Below are 24,824 nucleotides of genomic sequence, written 5' to 3'. Positions count from 1 at the left end.
ACATACCTTGATAAAGAATTCACGGCTAGGTGCAGGGTAAGAAAATAGTGGTCTATTATCATTAATGTCAGAGACTGTGATATAAATAGTAGTGGAGGCATTTTGTCGAGGCACACCATGATCAGTAACGAGTACAGATAACTGGTGATTAATATGCTGCTCCCGATCTAATGCAACCCAGTTAATAATTTCCCCTGGAAAATAAGTGTAGACAAGAAAAGTGACTAATATATATTTCTACATCAGTATCAAATTTATCAACATGCATAAATATCCATGAACAAACATGCAATTTTGCTTTAGCTTCTAGCTTTCGTCCTTTTTCTCTTGATCCAGTGACTATTACTAGTGTACAGACATGAACATCAACAGTCATCGGGTGTCTACTCCAAACCATATGTGAGCCTGTATGGTTTTGTCATTATATTTAATTGTCAGAGGCACTTCAATTAAGGAAGAGCAGCCTTAACCAGTGTTAGAGTCCAGTAGGACTCTAATTAGAGTCATAGAGATGTACAGCACAGAAACAGACCCTTTGATCCAACTTGTTCATGCCGACTAGATATCCCAACCTAATCTTGTCCCACCTGCCAGCATCCGGCCCATATTCCTCCAAACCCTTCCTATTCATATACCCATCCAGATGCTTTTTAAATGTTGCAATTGTACCAGCCTCCACACTTCCTCTGGCAGCTCATTCCATCCATGTACCATCCTCTGCGTGAAAACATTGCCCCTTAGGTCTCTTTTATATCTTTCCCTCTCATGCTAAATCTATGCCCTCTAGTTCTGGACTGCCCCACTCCAGGGAAAAGACTTTGTCTATTTATCTTATCCATGCCCCTCATGATTTTATAAACCTCTCTAAGGTCACCCCCTCAGCCTCTGATGCTCCACAGAAAACAGCCCCAGCCTATTCAACCTTCCCCGATAGCCCAATCCTCCAACTCTGGCAACATCCTTGTAAATCTTTTCTGAACCCTTTCAAATTTCATAACATCTTTCCGTTGGGAAGGAGACCAGAACTGCATGCAACAGTGGCCTAACCAATGTTCTATATAGCCACAACATGACCTCCCATCTCCTGTACTCAATACTCTGACCAATAAAGGAAAACATACCAAATGCCTTCTTCACTGTCCTATCTACCTGCGACTCCACTTTCAAGGAGCTATGAACCTGCACTCCAAGGTCTCTTTGTTCAGTAACACTCCTTCAAACCTTACCATTAGGTGCATAAGTCCTGCGAAGATTTGCTTTCCCAAAGTGCAGCACCTCACATTTATCTCCATCTGCCACTTCTCGGCCCAACTGGCCCATCTGATCAAGATCCCGTTGTAATCTGAGGTAACCTTCTTCGCTGTCCACTACACCTCCAATTTTGGTGTCATCTGCAAACTTATTAGCTGTACCGCTTATGCCTACATCCAAACCATTTAAATAAATGATCAAAAGTAATGGACCCAGCACCCAGTTGCAGTCCTCCAGTCTGAAAAACAACCCTCCACCACAACCCTGTCTTCTACCTTTGAGCCAGTTCTGTATCCAAATGGCTAGTTCTCCCTGTATTCCATGAGATCTAACCTTGCTAATCAGTCTCCCATGGGGATCCTTTTCAAATGCTTTACTGAAGTCCATACAGATCACATCTACCGCTCTGCCTTCGTCAGTCCTTTGTTACTTATTTAAAAAACTCAATCAAGTTTGTGAGACATGATTTTCCATGCACAAAGCCATGTTGACTATCCCTACCTTACCTATCCTTACCTTTCCAAATTCATCAGTCCTTACCTTTCCAAATTCATATACATCCTGTCCCTCAGGATTCCCTCCAACAACTTGCCCACATCAGGCTCACTGGTGTATAGTTCCCTGGCTTGTCCTTACCACCTTTCTTCAACAGTGGCACCATGTTAGCCAATCTCCAGTCTTCCAGCACCTCACCTGTGACTATCTATGATGCAAATATCTCAGTAAGAGGCCCAGCAATCAACTCCCTAGCTTCCCACAGTGCTCTAGGGTACACCTGATCAGTTCCTGGGGATTTATCCACTTTCATGTGTTTCAAGACATCCAGCACTTGCTTCTCAATAATATGGACATTTTTCAAGATGCCACCATCTATTTCCCTATAGTCTACATCTTCCATGTCCTTTTCCACAGTAAATACTGATGCAAAATACTCATTTGGCATCTGCCCTATCTCCTGCAGCTCCACACAAAGGCCTCCTTGCTGATCTTTGAGGGGCCCTATTCTCTCCCTTGTTACCGTTTTGTCCTTAATGTATTTGTAAAACCCCTTTGGATTCTCCTTAACTCTATTTGCCAAAGCTATCTCATGTCCCCGTTTTGCCCTCCTGATTTCTCTCTTAAGTATACTCCTAATGCCTTTATACTCAGGATTCACTCAATCTATCCTGTCTATACCTGACATATGCTTCCTTCTTTTTCTTAACCAAACCCTTAATTTCTTTAGTCATCCAGCATTCCCTATACCTACCAGCCTTTCCTTTCACTTTAACAGGAATATACTTTCTCTGGACTCTCGTTACCTCATTTCTGAAGGCTTCCCATTTTCCAGCGTCTCTTTGTCTGCAAACATCTGCCCCCAATCAGCTTTTGAAAGTTCTTTCCTAATACCATCAAAATTGGCCTTTCTCCAATTTAAAACTTCAACTTTTAGATCCAGTCTATCCTTTTCCATTAATGTTTTAAAACTAATAGATTATGGTTGCTGCCCCAAAGTGCTCCCCCACTGACACCTCAGTCACCTGCCGTGCCTTATTTCCCAAGAGTAGGTCACGTTTTGCACCTGCTCTAGTAGGTACATCCACAGACTGAATCAGAAACATTACTTGTACACACTTAACAAATTCGTATCCATCTAAACCCTTAACACTGTGGCAGTCCCAGTCTATGTTTGAAAAGTTAAAATCCCCTACTACAACCACCCTATTATTCTTACAGGGAACTGAGTTCTCTTTACAAACTTGTTTCTCAATTTCCCTGTGACTATCAGAGGGTCAATAATACAATCCCAATAAGTTGATCATCCCTTTCTTATGTCTCAGTTCCACCCAAATAACTTCCCCGGATGTATTTCCGGGAATATCCTCCCTCAGTATAGCTGTAATGCTATCCCTGATCAAAAATGCCACTCCCCCTTCTCTCTTGCTTCCCTTTCTGTCCTTCCTGTAGCATTTGTATCCTGGAACATTAAGCTGCCAGTCATAGAGATGTACAGCATGGAAACAGACTCTTCGGTCCAACCGGTCCATGCCATCCAGATATCCCAACCCAATCTAGTCCCACCTACCAGCACCCGGCCCATATCCCTCAAAACCCTTCCTATTCGTATACCTATCCAAATGCCTCCTAAATGTTGCAATTGTACCAGCCTCCACCACATCCTCTAGCAGCTCATTCCATATAGCCTCTGCGTGAAAACGTTGTCCCTTAGGTCTCTTTTATATCTTTCCCCTCTCACTCTAAACCTATGCCCTCTAGTTTTGGACTCACCGACACCAGGGAAAAGACTTTGCCTATTTATCCTATTCATGCCCCTCATAATTTTGTAAACCTCTATAAGCTCACCCCTCAGCCTCCGATGCTCCAGGGAAAACAGCCCCAGCCTGTTCAGCCTCTCCCTGTAGCTCAAATCCTCCAACCCTGGCAACATTCTTGTAAATCTTTTCTGAAGTCTTTCAAGTTTCACAACATCTTTCCGATAGGAAAGAGACCGGAATTGCACGCAATATTCCAACAGTGGCCTAATCAATGTCCTGGCTTGTCTTTACCGCCCTTCTTAAACAGTGGCACCACGTTTGCCAACCTCCAGTCTTCTGGCACCTCACCTGTGACTATCGATGGTACAAATATCTCAGCAAGAGGCCCAGCAATCACTTCTCTAGCTTCCCACAGAGTTCCTGGGGAAACCTGATCAGGTCCTGGGATTTATCTACTTTTAACCGTTTCAAAAAATCTAGCACTTCCTCCTCTGTAATCTGGACATTTTGCAAGATGTCACCATCTATTTCCCTACAGTCTATATCTTCCATATCCTTTTCCACAGTAAATACTGATGCAAAATATTCATTTAGTATCTCCCCCATTTTCTGTGGCTCCACACAAAGGCCGCCTTGCTGATCTTTGAGAGGCCATATTCTCTTCCTAGTTACTCTTTTGTCCTTAATGTATTTGTAAAAACCATTTGGATTCTCCTTAATTCTATTTGCCAAAGCTATCTCATGTCCCTGTTTTGCCCTCCTGATTTCCCTCTTAAGTATACTCCTACTGCCTTTATATTCTTCTAAGGATTCCCTCGATCTATCCTGTCTATACCTGACATATGCTTCCTTCTTTTTCTTAACCAAACCCTCAATTTCTTTAGTCATCCAGCATTCCCTATACCTACCAGCCTTCCCTTTCACCCTGACAGGAATATACTTTCTCTGGATTCTTGTTATCTCATTTCTGAAGGCTTCCCATTTTCCAGCCGTCCCTTTACCTGCGAACATCTGTCTCCAATCACCTTTTGAAAGTTCTTGCCTAATACCGTCAAAATTGGCCTTTCTCCAATTTAGAACTTCAACTTTTAGATCTGGTCTATCCTTTTCCATCACTATTTTAGAACGAATAGAATTATGGTTGCTGGCCCCAAAGTGCTCCCCCACTGACACCTCAGTCACCTGTCCTGCCTTATTTCCCAAGAGTAAGTCAAGTTTTGCACTTTCTCTAGTAGGTACATCCACATATTGAATCAGAAAATTGTCTTGTATACACTTAAGAAATTCCTCTCCATCTAAACCTTTAACACTATGGCAGTCCCAGTCGATGTTTGGAAAGTTAAAATCCCCTACCATAACTACCCTATTATTCGTACAGATATCTGAGATCTCCTTACAAGTTTGTTTCTCAATTTCCCTCTGACTATTGGGGATCTATAATACAATTCCAATAAGTTGATCATCCCTTTCTTATTTCTCAGTTCTACCCAAATAACTTCCCTGGATGGATTTCCGGGAATATCCTCCCTCAGCACAGCTATCCTTTATCAAAAATGCCACTCCCCCTCCTCTCTTGCCTCCCTTTCTATCCTTCTTGTAGCATTTGTATCCTGGAACATTAAGCTGCCAGTCCTGCTCATCACTGAGCCATGTTTCCGTAATTGCTATGATATCCCAGTCCCATGTTCCTAACTATGCCCTGAGTTCATCTGCCTTCTCTGTTAGGCCCCTTGCATTGAAATAAATGCAGGTTAATTTATTAGTCCTACCTTGTCCCTGCCTGCCCTGACTCTTTGACTTATTTCTGTTCTCATATGTACCTGTCTCAGATCAATCTCTTTCCTCACTATCTCCCTGGGTCCCACCCCTCCACCTTGCTAGTTGAAATAGTCCCAAGCAGTTCTAGCAAATTTCCCTGCGAGTATATTAGTCCCTTTCCAATTTAGGTGCAATCCATCCTTCTTCTACAGGTCACTTCTACCCCAAAAGAGATTTCAATGATCCAAAAGTGTGAATCCTTCTCCCATACACCAGCTCCTCAGCCATGCATTCATCTGCTCTATCCTCCTATTCTTGCCCTCACTAGCTCATAGCATCTGGAGTAATACAGATAGTACTACTAAAGGACCTCCTTTTTAATTTCTTGCCTAACTCTCTGTAATCTCTGTTCAGCATCTCTACCTTTTCCCTTCCTATGTCATTGGTTCCAATGTTGACAATGACCTCCTGTTGGCCCCTCTCACCCTTGAGAACATTCTGCACCCTCTCTGAGACATCCTTGATGGCACTAGGGAAGCAACACACCATTCTGATTTTTTGCTGCTGGCCACAGAAACATCTATCTGTACCTCAGACTGGAGAGATCCCTGACACAATTGATTTCTTGGAACCCAACGTACCTCTCATTGCATTAGTGCCAGTCTCAATAGCAGAAACCTGGCTGTTCCTGCTACATTCCCCTGAGAATCCATCACCCTCTACATTTTCCAAAACAGCATACTAGTTTGAAATGGGGATAGCCACAGAAGACTCCTGACTACCTGCCTACCTCTCTTACCTTTCCTGGAGTTAACCCATCCATGTAACTGTATCTGTGACTTTTCCCCCTTCCTATAACTGCCATCCATCACATCCTCTGGCTCTTGTAAATTCCTCATTGTCTCTAACTGTATCTCCGATCAATCCATTCAATCTGATAGGATTTGCAACCAATGGCATTTACTGCAGATATAATCCTCAGTAACCCGTAAACTCTCCCTAAATTCCCACATCTGACAAGAAGAGCATTTCACTCTACTAAAGGCCATTTTTGCTTCGTTCAGTCTACAGACCCAGAAAATAGCACTGTCTTATTCCTCTACAAAACACTGCTCCAGTTAAATTAATATTTATGGCTTATATTTTAAGTTTAATCAAGAGACATGTTTCAATAAAACATATAATCAAGAAAGAACCCACTCTACTCACTACTGCAGACTTACTCTAAGGCCATGCTTAAAATATCCACTTATCTGTTTCTGTGCTGTGACTTCTCCCAAACAGGTTACTCTAAGATCAGTTGTGAATTTCACTGCGTTAATTTTCCCAGACGCATTCTGATTTCCAGCGATACATGAATTCAAACAGCAAAGGCAGTAACTGTGCAGGTTCACTGCTCTGTCAGTTAGCAATGTGGGTTTCTTTCTCTCTCTCTCTCTCCTGCACTGACCTCACCATGTGCTTCCTTTGTCTGTTCCTTTCCCTTTTAAAAGTGCTGTTGTTTTAATTTTTTTTTCTCCAAAGTTCCAAAACAACGCAATAGCATATAAAACAGTAATTGCTACTCCTGGAATTCATGGAAATTCATGGAAATCACCTGCAATACCTAAAATACCTCAAAAAAGGAGCAGCTGTTACAGCCAGAAATTTTTCCTGTCCTCCATCTTGGATTACAATAGACAATAGGTGCAGGAGTAGGCCATTCTGCCCTTCGAGCCAGCACCACCATTCATTATGATCATGGCTGATCATCCTCAATCAGTATCCTGTTCCTGCCTTATCCCCATAACCCTTGATTCCACTATCCTCAAGAGCTCCATCCAACACTTTCTTGAAAGTATCAAGAGACTTGGCCTCCACAGCCTTCTGGGGCAGAACATTCCACACACCCACCACTCTATTGGTGAAGAAGTTTCTCCTCAACTCTGTTCTAAGTGGCCTATCCCTTATTTTTAAACTGAGTCCTCTGGTTTGGGACTCACCCATCAGCGGAAACATGCTTCCTGCCTCCAGGGTGTCCAATCCTTTAATAATCTTATACGTCTCAATCAGATCCCCTCTCAGCCTTTTAAACTAAAGCGTATACAATCCCAGTCGCTCCAATCTTTCAGCGTAAGATAGTCCCACCATTCCAGGAATTGACCTTGTGAACCTACGCTGCATTGCCTCAATAGCCAGAGTGTCTTTCCTCAAATTTGGAGACCAATACTGTGCACAACATTCCAGGTGCGGTCTCACCAGGGCACTGTACAGCTGCAGAAGGACCTCTTTGCTTCTACACTCTATTCCTCTTGTTATGAAGGCCAGCATGCTATTAGCTTTCTTCACTGCCTGCTGTACCTGCATGCTTGCTTTCATTGACTGATGTACAAGAACACCTAGAGCTCGTTGCACTGCCCCTTTACCTAACTTGACTCCATTTAAGTAGTAGTCTGCCTTCCTGTTCTTGCCACCAAAGTGGATAACCACACATTTATCCACATTAAACTGTATCTGCCATGCATCCGTCCACTCACCTAACCTGTCCAGGTCATCCTGTATTCTCCTAACATCCTCCTCACATTTCACACTGCCACCCAACTTTGTGTCATCAGCAAATTTGCTAATATTACTTTTAATACCTTCATCTATATCATTAATGTACATTGTAAAAAGCTGCGGTCCCAGCACTGATCCCTGCGGCACACCAATGGTCATCGCCTGCTATTCCGAAAGGGAGCCATTTATCACTACTCTTTGTCTCCTGTCAGCCAACCAATTTTCAATCCATGTTAGGATTTTGCCCCTAATATCATGTGCCCTAATTCTGCTCACTAACTTCCTATGTGGGACTTTACCAAAGGCTTTCTGAAAGTCCAGGTATACTACATCCACTGGATCTCCATCTTCAGAGTTACATCCTCAAAAAGTTCCAGAAGATTAATCAAGCATGATTTGCCCTTCATAAATCCATGCTGACACTGACCCATCCTGTTACTGCTATCCAGATGTGTTGTAATTTCGTCCTTTATAATTGACTCCAGCATTTTTCCCACCTCTGACGTCAGATTAACTGGTCTATAATTCTGTTTTCTCTCTCCCACATTTCTTAAAAAGTGGGACAATATTAGCCACTCTCCAATCCGCAGGAACTGATCCTGAATCTATTGGAAAATGATCACCAATGCATCCACAATTCCTGGAGCCACCTCCTTCAGTACCCTGGGATGCAGACCATCAGGTCCCAGAGACGTAGCCTTCAGACCTAACAGTCTCTCCAACACCATTTCCTGCCTAATATAAATTCCCTTCAGTTCAGGTCCTTCAGCCACTATTACATCTGGGAGATTGCTTGTGTCTTTCCCAGTGAAGACAGATCTAAAGTACCAATTCAACTCTTCTGCCATTTCTTTGTTCCCTGTAATAAATTTACCCATTTCTGTCTTCAAGGGCTCAATTTTAGTCTAAACCATTTTTTTTCTTTTCACATACCTAAAAAAGCCTTTACTACCCTCCTTTATATTTTTGGCCAGTTTACCTTCGTACCTTATTTTTAATTTGCGTCTTTCCTTTTTAGTTATCCTCTGTTGTTCTTTAAAAGCTTCCCAGTCCTCCGATTTCCCATTCATCTTTGCTATGTTATACTTTTTCCCTTTTGTCTTTATATGGTCCTTAACTTCCCTCATCAGCCATGGCCACCCCTGCCTCCCTTTTTGGAATGAACTGATCCTGCATCCTCTGCATTATACCCAGAAATACCTGCCATTGTTGTTCCATTGCATCCCTGCTAGGGTATTGCACCAATGAACTTTGGCCAGCTCCTCCCTCATAGCTCCACAGTTCCCCTTATTCAACTGAAATATTGTCACTTCCAATTCTACCCTCTCCCTTTCAAACTGCAGATTAAAGCTTATTGTATTGTGGTCACTACCTCCTAATGGCACCTTTACTTCAAGGTCCCTGATAAAATCCGGTTCGTTGCACAACACCAGATCCAGAGTTGCTTTCTCCCTGGTAGGCTCCAGCACAAGCTGTTCTAAGAATCCATCTCGGAGGCACTCCACAAACTCCCTTTCTTGGGGTCCAGTACCATCCTGTTTCTCCCAGTCTAACTGCATGTTGAAATCCCCCATAACAACTGTAGTTATATCTTTGCAACAGATCAATTTCAGCTCCTTATTCAACTTACACACTACATCCAGGCTACTGTTTGGGGGCCTGTAGATAACTCCCATTAGGGTCTTTCTACCCTTAGAATTTCTCAGCTCTATCCATACTGACTCTATATCCCCTGATTCTAGGTCCCTCCGCGCAAGGGACTGAATATCATACCTTACCATCAGGACCACCCCCCTCTGCCAGTCAGTCTGTCCTTACGATAGCACATATAGCCTTGAATATTCATTTCACAGGCCCTGTCCATTTGAAGCCACTCAGAATCCTTAGCAAAACTAACTGATTTTCATCTATTTCAGTCCGAGAAAGTTGAGACAAAATGTCATAACCTCGCTGGTGCATTCTCTGAAGTCAATTAATTTGCCACTAATCCACCATCTCCCATGTTAATTACTTGATATTACATAGAAATTGTGAATGATTTCCCATTTATGCACTCATTACTGACATATTTCCTAAGAGGTTTTGCCTGACTAAACCTGTGTAATGTAGGAAAGCAAGTGAACAAATATCATTCTCCCAGGACCCTGTCCCCAGTGACATTTCTTTCTGGCATTTTGCCCAAATATGGTTGGGTGTAATGAAAGTTATTCAGAAAGTGTTGTTCCTGATAAGATGCTACCTCCACATGGTAAATGAATGAATTAGACAAATTGGCATATTTGGAAACTGGCCCCATTCTAAAGTTTGTTTATATGTTTGACTGGGACCACAGGTTAAATTGAAACAATTAACTCCTGACCTCAAGCTTAAGTTGGTATACTCTTGATACCATAAATGGCTCTTACAACTTCCATCATGCTCATCAGGTGACATCAGAAACATTAGACAAGCAATTCAGGGATGTATTGTCTGCTACAGCAAGCAAGCTTTACAATTTTGTTTTGAGAAATTAACAGTAGCTTAAGTTACTGATTGTAGGATTTTTCCAAAGCACAAAGAATCAAAAGGTTCCACTTACATTGCAGTGCATGGTCCCTTGATTAATTGCATATATTCTACTAACAGGAAACGTTAAGGAGATTTATTTCCCCTAGTTAGTGAGCAGAAGCACTAAATCATAAAAATAAATGTTTTTCTGTTAGCTGTCATAATGCTTTCAATTTAAGCAGGCAGTTAAGGATGGATGGATTCCCAGGTAATCAAGGCTATCTTCCTGTGCAGTCTCCCAGTAAGTACTACTTTACTACTTTGGACTATTCTACCACCGAGGCATTATACAGTATACCATTCATATTCTGAAGGCAGGCATCTGGTGCTAAGATCAGTCTAGGGATAACATGGAATCAAAGAACAGAATAAAGCTACTTGACCTGTCATGCCTGTACGTCTTCTTTGAAAGTGCACGTGTGTTTTTTTTGCCGATAACCCCGTAAACTCTTCAACTCAAGTGCCTGCTGTATTCCCATAAAATTAATTCAAGAATAAGCCATCAACACCTTTTTAGCTAAGGTACTCTAAGCTCAGTTGAAAATGACCAAAGAGAAAAAGAATGAAAACTTGTGACAGGGAATTAAACATATATTAGAATGCAAAGTGACAACAATACTGAAGCATGAGGCATCAGAAAATCATAGTCCTCCTCATGATCTGTGGTTATATCAAAATATTCTGGGCCACTTCAAATGGGTGAAATTACAAAAGTACTGACGTGAAAGTAGTTAGGCTTATTTTTGAATTCTAAACCTAAAAGCCACTTTTACCTGGCCAGAATGCTGACTTATGTACACCTTATTATAAAGAAACAGAACACAAACCTTGCCTAAATATCAATGATACCAGACAGAGAAGTGGACAGGAAAGGGGTTAGAAATGGTGGTGATGAACAGAGGATGAGGAGAAAGAAGAGAGTGAACAGACTGGGGAAATAACTGAGTGTGGTGAGAAGGATATGGCCCATAGTGAGGGGGAAAGGGAGGGGGAAGGAGATAGGGTTGAAGGAAAGGAAGTGACGGGGAAATAATGGGGCAGTGAAACAGATGAGGAGGCATGGTTTACTAGCAATGTAATTGGATTAGTAATCCACAACCCCAAATTAATCTTCTGAGAATATCTTTGAATCCCATTGTGGCCGATGATGAAATTTGAATTCAGTAAAAAGGTAGTCTAAATGGTGAATAGGTAACCATCACCAATTGTCATAAAAACTTATCTTTAATGGAAGGAAAACTGCTGTGTTTACCTGTTCAGGCCTATATTAATTGCAGAACCACAGCAATGTGGTTGACACTTAATGGCCCTCTGAGTAATTAGAGATAGACAATAAATGTAGGCCTTGCCAGCAATAGTCCACATTGCATGAACAAATTGCAAAATGGACACATAGGAAATTGCCCAGCAACATTAAAAATCCAGTAAAGGAAAGCACAATTTTAAAGAATTTATTGAGGAGTCAATGCGTTGAAACTTTACCTTGGTCTTGAGGCTGAAGTGGCAAAAGACAGCCTACAGTTTTACGGATGGTCCTCCACAGATTGCAGCAACCTACCAAAGAAGATGACCAAGGACAAGGCCAGAAAGAGCCACTATATGTGCTAGTCCTCTCATCACAGATCGCTTGGGTGTCAACAGGGATGATTGTCAAGTGACAGGGAAATGAGGAGAGGCAGTACAGGCAGTGGAAATGTCCCATCAGGCCTGGACAGCACTGCAACTAGCAAGACTGAGACTGAGTAAAAAAGAATCTTCTCCACACACAGTCTCCTCATAATCTCCATAACTAACAGACAGGTAAATTAATCATTTCCAGAGAAATCCCACTCAGTCATGTTTATAAACCTGACAGGAGGCTGATGGATTGTCTTCCTTTCACTTTCTCTTCTTCAGCCTTGTGTACCAAAAATTATTGATAAAGAGTAGTTGTTTAATCTGCATCCTTTGCTTCTCTCTGAAATGTGTTAACAGTAGCTGGTTGCTTCTTCTCTCTCATTCCCCAAAGTCTCATTGTCCAGACCACTCCAGCCTCACTTTTTAAGGGCTTCTTTTCTCTGGTCTTTGAATGGTCTTCCAATCTCTAGAAATGGTAGATATTTCTCATCCCTTATCTTGCATCGATATCTTTTATAAATAGTTTTAATTCTATTTCTGACAATTTCTACACTTACCAGAAGGAATAGTTTTTTTTCTATCCATTCTATCAAAACCACTCATCATTTGAAAACATTTCATGTCACCCACCTTAGAGTACAATGGGATCTCGATCAGATAGGCTGGTGGGCTGAGGAGTGGCAGATTGAATTTCATTTAGATAAATTTGAGGTGCTGCATTTTGGAACGGTAAATCAGGGCAGGAATTACACATTTAATGTTAAGGGTCTGGAGAGTGTTGTTGAACAAAAAGGCCTTGGAGTGCAGGCTTATTGTTCCTTGAAAGTAGAGTCGCAGGTAGACAGGATAGTGAAGAAGGAATTTGGTATGCTTGCTTTTATTGATCAGTGCATTGAGAAAAGGAGTTGGGAGGTTAATATTGCAACTGCATGGGACATTAGTTAGGCCACTTCTACATACAATTCTGGTCGCCCTGCTATACAAAGGTTGTTGTGAAACTTGAAAGGGTTCAGAAAAGACTTACAAGGATTTTGCTAGGGTTGAAGCTATAGGGAGAGGCTGAATAGACTGGGGTTACTTCCCTGGAGCGTTGGAGGGCTGAGGAGTGACTTTATAGAATAAAATCATGAGGGGCATGTGTAGGGTGAAAAGCCAATGTCTTTTCCCCAAGGTAGCAGAGTCCAAAGCTAGTGGGCATAAATTTAAGGTGAAAGGGGAAAGATTTAAAAGGGATCTAAGAGGCAACTTTTTCATGCAGAGGGTGGTGCATGTATGGAATGAGCTGCCAGAGAAAGTGGTGGAGGCTGGTGTAATTACAACATTTAAAAGGCAGCTGGATGGGTATATGAATAGGAAAAGTTTAGAGGGACATGGGCCAAATGCTGGCAAATGAAACCAGATTAATTTTAAATATCTGGTCAGCATGGATGACTTGGACTGAAGGGTCTCTTTCCATGCTAAACAGCTCTATGACTCTTAACATTCCCTTATCTAAGAAAATGACTGTGTTTCTTGGAGGTCAATGATCTTCACCCCAGTACATCACTGCAGGAGCTCCTCAAGGTCATGTCCTAGACACAGCTTCAGCTGCTTCACCAATGGACTTCCTCCAACATAAGGTTAGAAGAGGGGATATTCCATCTGGTCAGGAGTGTGATGGGATATTTCCTACTTACTTGGATGAGTGCATCTCCAATATTACTCAAAAGGCTTGACACCATCCAGGACAAAGCATGTTGCTTGATTGGCAACCCACCCACTAGCTTTAACATTCACTCCCTTCACCACCAATGCACACTGACAGCAGTATGTACCATCTACAAGAAGGCTGTAATAACTCACCAAGGCTCCTTTAATAGTACCATTCAAATCCACAACATCTACCTCCTAGAAGGTTAAAGCGCAAAAGATGCATGGGAGCGTCAGCACCTATATGTTGCTTCCCAGCCACACTCCATCATTCACTGTGGCTGAAGTAAAATCTTGGAATTCATTTCCTTACAACACTGTGGGTGCACCTATACCGCAAAGAATTGCAACAATTTAAGATGGCAGTTCACCACATTTTTCAGGACAAATGGCCTAGCCAGCAACACTCATATCTCGTGAACAAATAAAAAGCAGCCTTAATGTGTCCAACTTCTGAACAACTGAATTCCCTGGTCCTCAGAAACAACCTGATAAATTTCCTCCTTCCGCTTTATAAAATATTAAATTTTTATCTAAAATGCAGTGAAGGTCTTTGAATGATCTCTTTGCTTTTAAATTTTATGCCTGTAGTTATAATCCTACATGGCCCATAGCTGGTTTTTTAAACTATTTTAACCATTTTCTCCACTACCTTTAAGGATTTGAGTACATGTTCACCAAGGTTACTCTGCTCACTGAACTTTTCAAAACTTTCCATCTATACCACAGGGTTGTCCAACAGGTGCCCTCTGGCCAGAACATGGCCTTGGAGAAGATCCTATCCAAACCATCAGCAAGCCTCCAGTTACAGGAAGCAAAATTGGGGCTGGGCAAGGGAAGGAATCTGAAAAGGCAGACCTCAGAACGAGAAGAGTGGGCAAGAAGAGGATCATGTGACAGTCAGTCAGTGACACCTAGAGGGGCAGGTGAGAAAATGATTCCCGGACAGTCAGCAGCACTAGAAGAATAGGCAAGATGAAACATAGAGACAAGCAGTCAGCAGCACAGAGCATATCAAAGAGAAAAACCAAGACAGATAGTCGGCAATATCTAGATACGCCTGGTCATGGTCACATCGGTCCATCTGCACAAGGATTTCCTGTTTATGTCTCAAGCATTCTCAGTCAGATCCACCAACGTCGAGCTTATGTTCTTTTCTGACCACTGCCTGCTGTTGAATTCACCCACTGAATGGCTGGCAGGCTGGAAAGGGAATGTGGAAGCTGGGTGTGAAACTGTTGATCCCATAATACATTGAGGAACTTGAAAGAGATTACACAGGTTGGACCCATGATACACCTCTTTGAGTCTCCAGTGGACTGTTGGGAAACAGTCAATGGGAACAACATGAGCTTATTTAACTTCATACGTGTAGAGATAGCAAGAGAGAGATGGGCAAAATTGTCCAAATGCCAGTAAAGTATGCAGAATCTACTCCCACTCAGATAATAGGGATTCTTTTCAAGGAGGATATCCAGGAAGTTAACAGCCAGCAAGTCTCACTGTTTGCCTCAAAGGCCTTCAAGATAATCTTCCAGCCCATGGTCTGCTCCGTGAGCAGGATCAGATGTGCTCTTGTTTTTCTTTCTTCCAGAAGGTGAAAAAGGAAAACTTAGCAGGACTGGAGTGTTGGAGTTAGGAGAGTCTGGATAGGATGGAACTTTGTTCCCTGGAACATTGGAGGATGAGGGATGATCTTACAGAGGTTTACAAAATCATGAGGTAAATAGTAAACACCTTTTTCCAAGGGTCGGGGTGTCCAAAACTAGAGGACATATTTTTAAGATGAGAGGAGAAAGATTTAAATAGGACCTGAGGGGCAACATTTTCACACAGAGGGTGGTGGCTGTATGGAATGAGCTTCCAGAGATAATGGCAGAATTGGGTACAATCACAACATTTAAAAGTTAAAAATCACACAACATCAGGCTATAGTCCAACAGGTTTATTTGGAAGCACTAGTTTTCAGAGCGCCACTACAACCACCTAATGAAGGAGCAGTGCTCTGAAAGCTTGTACTTCCAAATAAACTTGCTGGACTATATTCTGGTGTTGTGTGATTTTTAACTTTGTCCAACCCAGTTCAACACCAAGTCATGGCGAACATTTAAAAGACATTTGTACAGGCACATGAATAGAAAGGTTTAGAGGGATATGGGTCAAATGAGGCAAATGGATTAACTCAATTTAGGATACCTAGTTAACGTGGACGAATGGGACCAAAAGGTCTGTTTCCGTGCTGTCTAACTATGAGACTTTGGTGATCAGCAGCCAAAATGTATAAGATAGCTCTTGGTCCTACCCAAACAGGAATATGAATTGCATTAGGAGATCAAGATCATAGTCTTAGATAGGATTCCTGAATATAAACTTGTAGTGATATCCTAGTATACACAACTCTGGGTGTACTTTTGACATCTTCTTGGGAAACCTCCAACATCATCTCAGTTTGACATTTTGAGGATCAGCAAATCCTTTTAGAATAGACCGTATGACATGAAACTCACAGATAACATGCCCTTCATGTTGTGCCTGTCCTCTATCAAGGAGATCTTACACAACAGAACATAGGAGAGTTTGGAGCAACCATGTGCTGACCAAGGCCCTCTAGTCCTTTGAGAAGAATAAACTGCTAGAAGTGATGGCTTATCGCTCAGTTGTATTCAGCTTTGTGGGAATTACAGTCACAGAGTCATAGTTGATTAGCCAGGACCTGCTGGAGATGTATGACAGTATGCTTTTCGCAGAGGGCATATGCAAATCCATGAGGAAGGGTATCATCACCCTCAACTACAAGCAGGCAGAGTGAGGAGATTAGAAATTGGTGACCTTTCTCATCATCGAATGTTGATTACAAAATCTTGCAGAAGGTCATTGTCAACCGGATCAGGTCTGCTCTGGGATCAGTAATTAACCACAGCCAAACCTGCACTGTACCAAGCAAGAAGATCACTGAGAGGTTCTTACTCTCTGAGATATGATCGCCTATGTGCACGACAGGCAGGGGCAGACACCTGCTTCTTGGTCTGGACCAGGAGAAGGCTTTTGACAGGATAGTGCACACCTACATGAGGGACATACTCTCGAAAACAGTGTTTGGGGAGGGAATCTGCAATTGATTCTGACTTCTCTACACCAACATCAGTAATGCAGCCTCAATCAATATGTGGTAATCAGAAAATTTCTTGATCAGATCTGGAGTCAGGTAGGGTTGGCCACTCTCTCCAGCCTTGTTTGTATGTTAAATAGAATCTTTTGGTGAGTCCATGAGAAAGGATGTGAGCATCAGAAGGGTGATTCTTCCAGGCAGTAGAGGCCCACAGGTCAAAGACTTGCTGTTCATGGACAGCACAGCCCTTTTTCTGCTCAGATCCGCTGTCAGTATGCAGACTCATGAGCATCTGCAATCAAATTAACTGGCCTCATAAGCCAAGGTAAATCATGGCAAGATCATGCTATTTAAGAACGAGGCTGACTAATCATTTATGCCCTTCACCATCAGGTCAGATTTTCTGAAGGTGGAAGGAATATGGTTTCGGGAGGCATGCATCAAAACCTAGGAGTCTATTGCCAAAGTGAGGCAGAAACTGAGGGAGCACTGCTCCTACTCTGTTGTGGGTTAAACACCTGGTCATCAGATGGGAGGTACTATCGGCACTATCATATGTGGTACAGATCTAGTCTATTCCCCATGCCTATGCCAAGGTAGCACGCCATGTAGAAAGCTCTGGATACGATGTTCTTATTCTGACAGTATATTTGTGATTGGCTGTATCAAGCTATGCGTATGAGAAAGTGTATTAGGTATGAGCAGCTTTGGAAAGAGTTAAGTTTAGGGTTGCTTGACAAAGGCTCAGCTAGCATGACTTTGTCCAGACAAGAACTTGCAGTAAACAATGAGGTGCTGAAGGCAAGGGTTGTGGGTTGACGAGGTGAAAAGCATCCATTGTGTAATGCCAGATGGCTTAATCTTTACTGTTGATGCTTGCTGATTGTAATGGTCACCTAATCAACATAGATGTTGCCTTATTTGGATGCAGCTCCTTGTAACTGACTACATAATTCCTTAAGAATCTGCAGTTCGAGAGAAGACCAAGAACTCATGTTTCTGTGCACATGGGTGATTGTTGTCTCTCACTCCAGGGCCCGAAATAAAGGTGAAGGTAGAACCATACTGTGTCTCTGAGTGTTTGATTCGACTAATAAGGGGAGAGGGAAATGGAACGACACGTAGACCCTCATTATGCAAACACCAAGTGTCACGAAGTAATGAAGTCCTATCTGTCCTCGGTTTTACAAAGGATGTGTCTGGTCTCATTGCCATGGAACGCTCCAAGTAGTTGCAGTATTCCATATACCTGTCTCCCATGGAAAAATGTGCAAAGGAAAACACCTTTGGCTACAAGTCTGTCAGGCAGTGGGCAGCACATAATGTCCTCAAGACTTTGCAGGAAAAGGAGAGGGTTGATCCTGTCACATGGTTACCTGAGCAGATCGTCAAAGTCATTTGACAAAATGTCTCATCATTTAATTTTTCTACAAACAGCCAAGACTTGACTGGTGGTGAGAACGACACTACTCATCAGACTGCTGGTGCATGCTTGAACTTGCTTAGCTATTGCCATTACCCCCGAAGCAACTGTGGGGAGGAAGAATATTTACATCTCCTTTGAAGTGTGTCTTTATAAAGGTTTGGAGACAGATGAAGCAGTGTCAGGATCCGTCCCAAACAGCTCTGTGACACAAGACTCTGTACTCTATGGTCTATTTACTGGGACGCAAACCAATACAACTTTGACTATGTCTGGAAGATCATCAATTTGGTGAAAGATATTTTGTGGTCTGCCCTAAGTTTGTTAGTCTTCCAATGCAAAGAGTTAACTTCAACTGAGTGTTGCAGACTGTCACATTCTAAGGTCCAGGACTATGTGCTCAGGGACACAATAAAGCCTGGGGCAGCTGCTGTCAAGACTTAGTGGGGATATTTCTGAGGCATGTCAAATTCTAATATGTTTGTGTTTTTTTGGGGAGTCTCTTTCTAGTTTAGCTATGCAGCGTTTTATATAATCCCAGCATAACCTGTTTGCTCTTGTATACTCTGCCTCAGTTAATGAAGGCAATTATCTCACATGTCTGTGTTTATACTCCAACTGCTTTTAAATAAAAGCCAGCATGCCATTTGCCTTCCTTATTTTGTGTTAAACTTGTATGTTAGCTTTATGTGATTTTTGCACGAGCACTCAGAAATCCATCTGTGCTGTAGCTTTCTGCAATTGTTAATAAAACAAAGAACTGTGGATGCTGAAGATCTGAAACAAAGACAGAAATTGCCAGCAAAACTCAGCAGGTCTCGTAGCATTCATGGGGTGAAAGCAGAGTTAATGTTTTGGGTTTAGTGACTCTTCATCAGAACTGGAGAGAATTGTGGCCCCAGCACGGAACATGATTTCACTCCTTACAGGTTACCATCTTGAAAAAGTCCCCTTTATCCCATCACTTTATTTTCTATTAATTAGTTGATCCTCTATCTGTGCAAATTTACCACCCTAAACACCATAGGCTTTCATTCAGTAACATAACATGTGGTGCTTTATTAAGTCTGAAAATCCAAATATATTACATCCACTGCTTCTCCTTTATCTATCCTATTGGTTACCTCCTCAAATAATTCAAATATGTTTGTCAAGTATGATTTCTCTTTGAGAAACCATATTGATTCTGCTTGATCGTATTATGTAGTTCTAAATAACCTGCTATTACATTCTTTATAGCTGAATTACAGATACTAACATTTTTGCAATAACATGTTTAAGCTAACTAACAATAGTTACCTGATTTTTCATTTCCTTTCCTTGCTTAAATGAAGATGTTAAATTGGGAGTTTTCCAATCCTCTGGAACTTTTGCATAATCTAAGGACTCTTGGCAGATTACCACTAGTGCATCCACTATGTCTACAGGTACTGATTTGATATTCTAGAATGCAAACCATTAGGTTCAGGTGACCTTTTGGTCTTTAGCGCCATTAGTTTCTCTTGCATTACTTTTCTCTTGTGATAGGTATTGTATTTATTTCCTTCTCCTCCTTTGCCCTTTAATTATTTATCAATTTTATATTAGTATTTCACTGATACAAACAATTTATTCAACTCCTCTGCCAATTCTTCCCAAGATTACTGGGAGGCGAGAAAGGAAATAGCTGGGGCCCTGACAGATATCTTTGTGGCATCCTTAAATGCAAGTGAGGTGCCAGAGGACTGGTAGGTTGCTCATGTTGTCCCCCTGTACAAGAAGGGTAGTAGGGATAGCCTGGGTAATTACAGACCAGTGAGCCTGACGTCGGTAATGGGAAAGTTGCTGGAGAGGGTATTGAGGGATAGGATCTATTTATATTTAGAAAAGAATGGGCTTATCATTGATAGGCAACATGGTTTTGCGCAGGGGAGATCGTGCCTTACCAACTTAATAGAGTTCTTTGAGGAAGTGACCAAGTTGATAGATGAAGGAATGACTGCTGATGTCATACACATGGACTTTAGTAAGGCGTTTGATAAGGTTCCCCATAGTAATGGAGAAAGTGAAGTCACATGGTGTGCAGGGTGTTCTAGCTAGGTACATAAAGAACTTGTTGAGCAACAGGAGACAGAGAGTAGTAGTTCAAGGGAGTTTCTCGAAATGGAGAAAGGTGACCAGTGGTGTTCCATAGGGATCAGTGTTGGGGTCACTGTTGTTTGTAATATACATAAATGATCTGGAAGAGGGCACTGTTGGTATGATCAGCAGGTTTTCAGATGACATGAAGATTGGTGGATTAGCAGAAAGCATTAGGGACTGTCAAAGAATATAGGAGGATATAGATAGACTGGAGAGTTGGGTGGAAAAGTGGCAGATGGATTTCAACCCAGACAAATGTGAGGTGATGCATTTAGACAAGACTAATTCCAGAGTAAATTATACAGTGAACAGAAGAGCCTTGGGAAAAGTTGATGGGCAGAGAGATCTGGGAGTACAGGTCCATTGTACCCTGAAGGTTGCTGCACAGATGGATAGAGTGGTCAAAAAGGCATATAGTATGCTTGCCTTCATTGGATGGGGTATTGAGTATAAGAGCTGGCAAGTCATGTTAAAATTATACAAGACATTGGTTCGGCCGCACTTAGAATACTGTGTACAGTTCTGGCTGCCATATTACCAAAAGGATGTGGATACTTTGGAGAAGGCAAGGTTTGTAGCTCAGGTTGAGGTTTAGGGTGTAGCTTTGCTCGCTGAGCTGTAGTTTTGATATGCAGACGTTTCATTACCTGGCTAGGTAACATCATCAGTGGCGATCTCCAAGTGAAACGAAGCTGTTGTCTCCTACTTTCTATTTATATATTTGTCCTGGATGGGGTTCCTGTTCAGGAAATGACATCACCACAAATCCCAGGAACTCCATCCAGGACAAACATATAAATAGAAAGCAGGAGACAACAGCTTCGCTTCACTTGGAGGTCGCCACTGATGATGTTACCTAGCCAGGTAATGAAACGTCTGGATATCAAACCTACAGCTCAGCGAGCAAAGCTACACCCTAAACTTTGGACAGGGTGCAGAGAAGGTATACGAGGATGTTGCCTGGTATGGAAGGTGCTAGCTTTGAAGAGAGGTTGAGTAGGTTACGTTTACAAAATCATGAAGGGTATAGACAGGCTGGATAGAGACAAGCTCTTTCCCAGGGTGAAGGATTCAATCATGAGATGTCACACTTTCAAGGTTAAGAGGTGGAAGGTTTAAGGGGGATACATGCGGCAAGTACTTCAGACAGAGGGTGGTGGGAGTCTGGAGCACGTTGCCAGCAAAGGTGATGGAGGCAGGCACGGTAGATTCATTTAAGATGCATCTGGACAGATGCATGAGTAGGTGGGGAGCAGAGGGATATAGATGCTTAGGAATTGATCGACAGGTTTAGACAGTACATTTGGATCTGCTCAGGCTTGAAGGGCCAAAGGCCCTGTTCCTGGGCTGTAAACTTTCTTTGTTCTATTATTTGCCCAGCCTCATTCACAAAAAGGCATATGTTAACTTTGACCCCCCCTTCCTTTTTATATACTTGAAGAAGCTCTTGCTGTCCATCTCAAACTACCATCAAGGTTTAGCTCCTCCCTTCCAGAGTGTGGAAGCAAGCCATTTGGCCCATCACATCCCCATCAACCCTCCACAGAGTATCCCACTCAAACCCACCTCCCTATCCTATCCCCGTAGTTCCATATTTCCCATGGCTAATTCACCTAACCTGCACATCCCTGGGCACTATGGGCAATTTAACATGACCAATCTACCTGACCTGTACATCTTTGGATTGTGGGAGGAAACTGGAGCACTCGGACAAAACCCATACAGACAGGGGAAGAACGTGCAAACTCCACACAGTCACCCGAGGGTGAAGTTGAACCTCAGTCCTTGGTGCTGAGAGGCAGCAGTGCTAACCACTGAGCCACTGTACTTCCCTTATATTTTTAAATATTGACAATGGTTTTTGTTCCCACAGAATACATTGTTACCACACTAAACCAAGCCATTTGGCTCATCAAATACATGCAAGCAAGTCTAACCCCACCTTTCTGTTTAATTTTCAAATACTCTTTTTCTTCTTTCTAAGTAACTAAACAGTTCCATTTTAAAATAATTTAATCTGTAAAATACTTAGCTGTTCCCTTTTTTGTTGTTTTCTCAGGATTTTATTCAATATATTTTCTCCATTGGCATGCAGGCATTTCCCCTTGTTTTCATCACATTCCCTTTGTTACAATTCCATAATTGATCATTCTTTTTACCTGTTTTTGAATTCAGTCTGAAGAATTTTCCATCAGATAAGAGTATAAATGATAAATGAGAATTTTTTCCTGAATCCCGATCTGTTGCTTGCACTTTTCCAACCAGGCCCTGAGGAATGGGGCTTTCTTCAATTGTGAAAAAGTACAAATTTTGTGTGAAAAGAGGAGGATTATCATTTTCATCCATAACATTAACGATTACAGATGCAATAGCACTTTGTTTTAAGTGCTCCTTTGGATTTGTGGCAAACACTTTAAAGCTATAGCTATGCTTATTTTCATAGTCCAGAGCTTTATGAATGTAAATCCAGCCACTCGCAGCATGGATGCCAAATGTTAACGAATCCAAGTTTTGCTGAAGTGAGTAAACCAAGTCTGAGGCCACCTTAGAATCCTGCATGTGAGCATGAACTTGTAAAATTCTCATATTTAATGGTGCAGCCTCACTGACTTCAACTTCATAAATTAATGTTTCAAATGTCAAATTACCATCCAACTGGTCAACATTTACTAATAACATGAACACAGCGCTCAGAGGTTGGGCTCCATGGTCACTTGCTAGAATATGTATACTGTATTGTTTTTTCTTTGAGAAAACAGTCCTGTTCAGATAAAGTGTTCCATGTATGTAATCAATGCTAAAAGTTTGTTCATAGTCATTCTGTAGACTGTACATGATTATTCCATTTAATCCACTGTCTTTATCTTCAGCATGAGCAATGTAGAGGACTGTTCCTGGCAAGGTATTTTTTGAAATAGTAATAATTTCAGATTCTTGATGGAAAGCTGGTGCATTATCATTGACATCAATAATTGTTATGTTGACCTGTACATAGCTGTAGACAGGAGAGCTGCTAGTTTGAGACTCAATAGTAAGCATCACAAAAGGTTCGGCTTCATGATCTAACTGCTTATTACTTCTGATGAGACCAGATTTAGATTCAATAGAAAAATAGCCATTTGGATCACCAGAGGAAATTCTGTACTTCGGTTCTAGAGAATCTGAAAACAGTGGGAAAAAAAGTTTTAAAAAATTAAATATAATCCATACAAGCACATATGTTAACTTCTCCAATATCACTGTATTTTTCAGTAATTAGCAGTGGTTGTCAGGCACACATTAACTAATTGACTTCATTCTTTGATAAAAGCATACAGTAAACCCTCTTCAATCTAGAATGTGTTCAGACCATTTGATATCTTTCCACACAGTCTTTAAATATATATTCCAAATACTACCTTCGCAGATTTTTAGATGCTGAGTTATGCTAAGAAAATCTGTGACATAAAGAACGCTCTGCATTCCTCATCAATAATCACTATATTCAGCTTTGGCCTGAAACATGGATCTGAATTATTGCTTCTGGATTGGTTAACGGATTTCAGGAAGTTTCCCACTTGCTGCACCTACAATGGGAACAAGTACCTCAAATGATAGGGTCTTCATTCTAGTGGAGGGGGATGGAGGCACTTATGCCACTTCAGAATCAGACTGGAGGTAGACACAGGGCTGCCATGCACTAAGGCAGACTGGTATGAGGGTGCACTGTTCTGACCGTTTGCTTAAACATTAGTCACTTTAGAGAAGATTTGTAGCTCATGTTGTACATTTGCTCTGCTGAGCTGATAGATTTTTCTATCGTTTCGTCACCATGCTAGGTAACATCATCAGTGAGCCTCCAATGAAGCATTTTTTTTGTGTCCTGCTTACTGTTGAGTGTCTTGGTCTGTGGTGGTAGGTGATATCACTTCCAGTTCTTTTTCTGAGAGGTTGGTAAACGGGTTCCAAATCGATAATGATTGTTAATGGCTTTCCAGTTTGGATGCTAGGTCTCTAAGAATTCCTGTGCTCATGTACACGAGCACCAACTAGTCACCAAAAGAAACAACCAACTATCGCTACTATCCGTACACACAGACAAAGAGGGGCACAAGTTTGACTGGGACAATACATCCATCACGGGACAGGCTAAACAAAGACACACATGGGAATTCGTAGAGGCCTGGCATTCAAACCGCAACTCCATTAACAAATATATAGATTTGGACCCCATTTACCAACTTATCAGAAAAAGAACCAATATCACCCACCACAACAGACCAAAAGACATAAATAGCAAGGGGGACATAACACCAGTGCTCTCCGGAGGCTCACTGATGATGTTACCTAGCATGGTGACAAAACATCAGAGAACAAAGCTACCAGCTCAGCAAACAAATGTACAACTTGATTAGTGCTTTTAGTCCTCATACACTGACACCCCTCATCCTCTCCCCACAGGCCTCCAACTTCCTACTTTAACTCAGGACCTCAAAACATCAGGGCTCTTCAATCACTTTTCATTGATTTAAGGCTT

General features: G+C 41.8%; 1 protein-coding gene across 3 annotated transcripts in view; it reads right to left on the bottom strand.

Moving 5' to 3' along the window:
- dchs2 (dachsous cadherin-related 2) overlaps positions 1–24,824 on the bottom strand; it is a 140,069-nt gene that overhangs the window by 84,226 nt on the left and 31,019 nt on the right. For all 3 annotated transcript variants that reach the window (XM_072568264.1, XM_072562676.1, XM_072567589.1), the window contains exons 5-6: positions 22,468–23,469; positions 7–194 (exon numbers count right to left, since the gene is read on the bottom strand). In XM_072568264.1, coding sequence (XP_072424365.1) covers positions 7–194; positions 22,468–23,469 — 1,190 coding nt within the window. The remainder of the gene's footprint in view (positions 1–6; positions 195–22,467; positions 23,470–24,824) is intronic.

Source organism: Chiloscyllium punctatum, chromosome 1 (assembly GCF_047496795.1).
Source record: "Chiloscyllium punctatum isolate Juve2018m chromosome 1, sChiPun1.3, whole genome shotgun sequence".
Lineage (NCBI taxonomy): Eukaryota > Metazoa > Chordata > Chondrichthyes > Orectolobiformes > Hemiscylliidae > Chiloscyllium > Chiloscyllium punctatum.
Note: the sequence above shows the minus strand (reverse complement) of the source record. Positions and strands in the feature narration are given on the sequence as shown.